The following is a 2,718-nucleotide window of genomic DNA, read 5'->3' on the forward strand; positions in this document are numbered from 1 at the left end:
TTTTTATATTTTGATCTCGCACGTGCGACTTCTTGCGAGGAAGGGGGAGATTATTTCTCCCATGTTCTGGTTTTCCACCGAGACGACGCAGAGGGAAGGGGATTACGGCGCCGGGGAGGACCTATCGTCAGGGATGACGGCCATGACGGAGTCGACAGCGACGGAAGCGGCGGCGATGGAAATAGAGGCGACGGCGAGGAGAGGAAGAAATCGAACAGACGACCACAAAGGCGGCTGGCGAGCAGCTACGACGGCGGTATAGACGCCGGCGAACAGCTACAACGGCGGTAGAGGCGGCGACAACAACCGATGGGAGGGGACGACGGTGGCGAGGGGGGAGGAAAAATTTTTCCCCCTCTCGCTCGCAATTCATACCGATTCATACCGATCCGACTCATTTCGAGCCGGCTTGCGAGCCAACGAACCGAACCTAGCCTCGATCGAGCTCGGCTCGTTAAGGTAAATGAGCCAATTTCGGTACTCGAGATCGATAAATGACGAATCGAACCGAACCAATACCGAGCCGGCTCGCGAACCAGCTCGGTTCGAAGCCACCCCTACTTCTTGGCCCCTCTCTCTCCTATGCGGCTCGAAGGGAAACGATCGAGTCTTGCTAGGCCATTTATCGGGCCCGGTTGGTAAGCTCTTCCAGCGTCTCTGACGCTTTCTCCGTTCCTGATTCTTTTCCGGCAATCCAGGGGGTTCCTTCTAGGAATCCGCGTTTGTGCCCCTGCGGTTAAACGATCCCTTGGAACGTGTAAACGTGTCGGGCTGTTAAGTAGGAGCTGAGTCGTGACTAAGCGAGTAGTGATGCCATGTTCTTGACTCATCCCGAGTGGGCTTCACCCGAGGCGAAGCGAACCGCTACAGATTGCGCCTGCTTTGAGTTCTTCATCGACAATCTGACACGAACACCTGGAGTGTAAGGCAGGCCATGGGAAGTTGCCGCCTGTATCCACCATTCTTAGCCTACTCTTCCATGCGTAGAAATTATTTAGTGCCAAGCCGAGTTCGACAATCTCCTACTTATCCTGCTAAATCCTCTCGAATTTCTTCGGTAATCTTCACTGTTGCTTCAGCCATGAGTACCCAAGAAACTGCAGAAGATAGGTCAAGCAGCTCCGCGATGAAGATTTTGTTCATCGAGATGGGCGTTGGCTACGATCAACACGGGTCTTTAACCTATTTCTGTTTCTTCCAAGTTAAACTTGTTGGTCAGACTTGAAACTTGTCTTGTCTGACCAGCAAGCTCATTAGGGCTTTTTTTTCTCCTATCCCTAAAAAAATTTTGTTTTGGTCTCAATGTACTGAGATGAACTGATTAGTATTATGGTTTTATTCTTCTACTCCCTTTTAACAGGCAAGATATAACAGCGGCTGCTATGCGGGCGTGCAGGAATGCTATAACGGCCAATTCTATTCCAGCTTTCCGAGGTATAAGAACTGGATTTCCAATTTCTTTAAATGACACCAAATTCTTGTTGTTTTCGTTTTCTATCTTCATGTTGAGTGATCAGGGTTCTTCATCAGAACTCTTTTCCTGTTTGGTCCCGGTGGGGTATATTCAAATTCATGATTAGGTAATTGCTTTTCGAAGTCTGAATGTTTCCCCTGTTTTCCTAAGGGTTAATAGATTTGTAATGGGGATTTGATAGGTGCAATACCCGGTGTTAATTCTGATCATATGAAGCTTCAAATCAAGTTAGGGGTCCCTCGATCTACCCAGAAAGACCTTGACATAGAGAGAGTGAAGTCTGTGTTTCCTTAGTAAGTTTCTTGTTGCCCTTCCTCATCAGTTCTTCTTCTATCTAGACATTTCTTACCTAATCGATAATGAGTGTCTTTCCCTTACATATGCAGTGGCAAAATTATAAACGTTGAAGTTGTGGATGGCGGTTTAATATGCTCAAGCGGCGTTGTTTTGGAATCGATGGGAGACAGTAACGATGACTGCTATGTTGTAAATGCTGCAGTTTATGTAGGTTATTAGAAAAACACCTCTGGGGAGCTTATCTTTTTTCTTCAATGGGATTCTATACTTTGGGTTTTCTACAAGATGTTTGTGGGTGAAACAATAAGATTGGCTCCGATTAGCAGCATAAAAGCTTGCAAAAAAACTTCAACGTTGATCCTTTCTGGGCGTCCTAGGGTAAAGACGGAAGCAGTAAGTATTGTAAAGAGCCATTTGTAGTTGAAGGGGAAGAAGGGCTTTTTCATATACTGTGGATTGTACTAGTATGGACCATGTAACGTTCGTCCGTTTTATTCCTTCTAAACTAACCCATTTTTGTCTAAAAGATTTGAGGATCTTTAGCAGTAATAGTAGAAAAAAAGAATAAATGGATTTTGTAATTCGTACCTTTGGTTGTTTGATTCATTTCAGTTGGGGTTCTCTTGAGCGGCAATTGCTCCCCGTGGAGACCAAATTCGTACTGGTAGGGTGAATCAGAGAAAAAGAAAGAAAGAAGGAATGAATGAAACAAAAACAAGAAAAATAAAAAAATAAGGAAAGAAATAAAAAAAAAAGAAACTTGAAAGAAAGACAGAGAAAGAAGAAAGGAAGGAAGGAAGGTAAGTAGAATGGAAGTAAGAAAGAAATAAGAAAGCAAGAAACAAGAAAAAGAGAAACATAAAAAAAAGATGAAACAAGGTGTTAGATTCTAGGGTTTCATGTTTAAAGGATGTTAGGGTAAGAGAAAAGAAGTAGAAGAGAAGAAG

At 44.3% G+C, this 2,718-nt stretch overlaps 1 protein-coding gene across 1 annotated transcript; it reads left to right on the forward strand.

Annotated features, from left to right (window-relative positions):
- Positions 1-914: 914 nt before the first annotated feature.
- Positions 915-2,328, forward strand: LOC137959491 (uncharacterized). Its single transcript, XM_068806856.1, has 4 exons — positions 915-1,173; positions 1,361-1,434; positions 1,656-1,767; positions 1,861-2,328. Exons 1-4 carry the CDS (start codon positions 935-937, stop codon positions 1,988-1,990), a joined length of 555 nt encoding a protein of 184 aa, XP_068662957.1. The 5' UTR covers positions 915-934; the 3' UTR covers positions 1,991-2,328.
- Positions 2,329-2,718: the final 390 nt, after the last annotated feature.

Source organism: Aristolochia californica, unplaced genomic scaffold (assembly GCF_029961685.1).
Source record: "Aristolochia californica isolate CCGP_79_NKW_82.1479 unplaced genomic scaffold, dmAriCali1.0.hap1 SCAF_1, whole genome shotgun sequence".
Lineage (NCBI taxonomy): Eukaryota > Viridiplantae > Streptophyta > Magnoliopsida > Piperales > Aristolochiaceae > Aristolochia > Aristolochia californica.

Coding starts and splice junctions, on each gene's coding strand:
- LOC137959491 (XM_068806856.1), top strand. CDS start 935: ATGGGAAGTTGCCGCCTGTATCCACCATTCTTAGCCTACTCTTCCATG. Junction 1,174..1,360: donor GTTGGCTACGATCAACACGG/GTCTTTAACCTA, acceptor CCCTTTTAACAG/GCAAGATATAACAGCGGCTG. Junction 1,768..1,860: donor GTGAAGTCTGTGTTTCCTTA/GTAAGTTTCTTG, acceptor TTACATATGCAG/TGGCAAAATTATAAACGTTG.